At 62.2% G+C, this 288-nt stretch overlaps 1 protein-coding gene across 1 annotated transcript in view; it reads right to left on the reverse strand.

The window, feature by feature from the left end:
• The window catches only part of LOC104162718 (netrin-3), a 24,163-nt gene that overhangs the window by 23,339 nt on the left and 536 nt on the right, over positions 1-288 (reverse strand). The window contains exon 2 of the mRNA XM_009701523.1: positions 1-288. This exon is cut by the window's left edge and continues 330 nt beyond it. Within this exon, the coding sequence (XP_009699825.1) occupies positions 1-288 (288 nt within the window).

The following is a 288-nucleotide window of genomic DNA, read 5'->3' on the forward strand; positions in this document are numbered from 1 at the left end:
GGGGGTCGCCCGTCAAGGGTGCGGAAGGCGATGAGCCCGCCGGTGAGGGGGTAGAGGTCAGTGAGGCCATCAGTGCAGAGGGCCTCCTGCTCGTTCTGCTTGGTGACGGTGGCTTTGCTGGGCTTGCCGTAGATCTTACGGCACTGGGAGGAGTAGTACTGGTATGGCACCCAGGTCTTCCCGTAGTCCATAGACTTGAGGATGGCGGTGGACTCAGGCCGGGGGGAGCAGAACTGGAGGCTGACATAGACCACCTCGAACTTCTTGCCGAGGGAGAGAGTGAGGGTG

This window comes from Cariama cristata, unplaced genomic scaffold (assembly GCF_000690535.1).
Source record: "Cariama cristata isolate BGI_N322 unplaced genomic scaffold, ASM69053v1 scaffold3016, whole genome shotgun sequence".
Classification (NCBI taxonomy): Eukaryota; Metazoa; Chordata; class Aves; order Cariamiformes; family Cariamidae; genus Cariama; species Cariama cristata.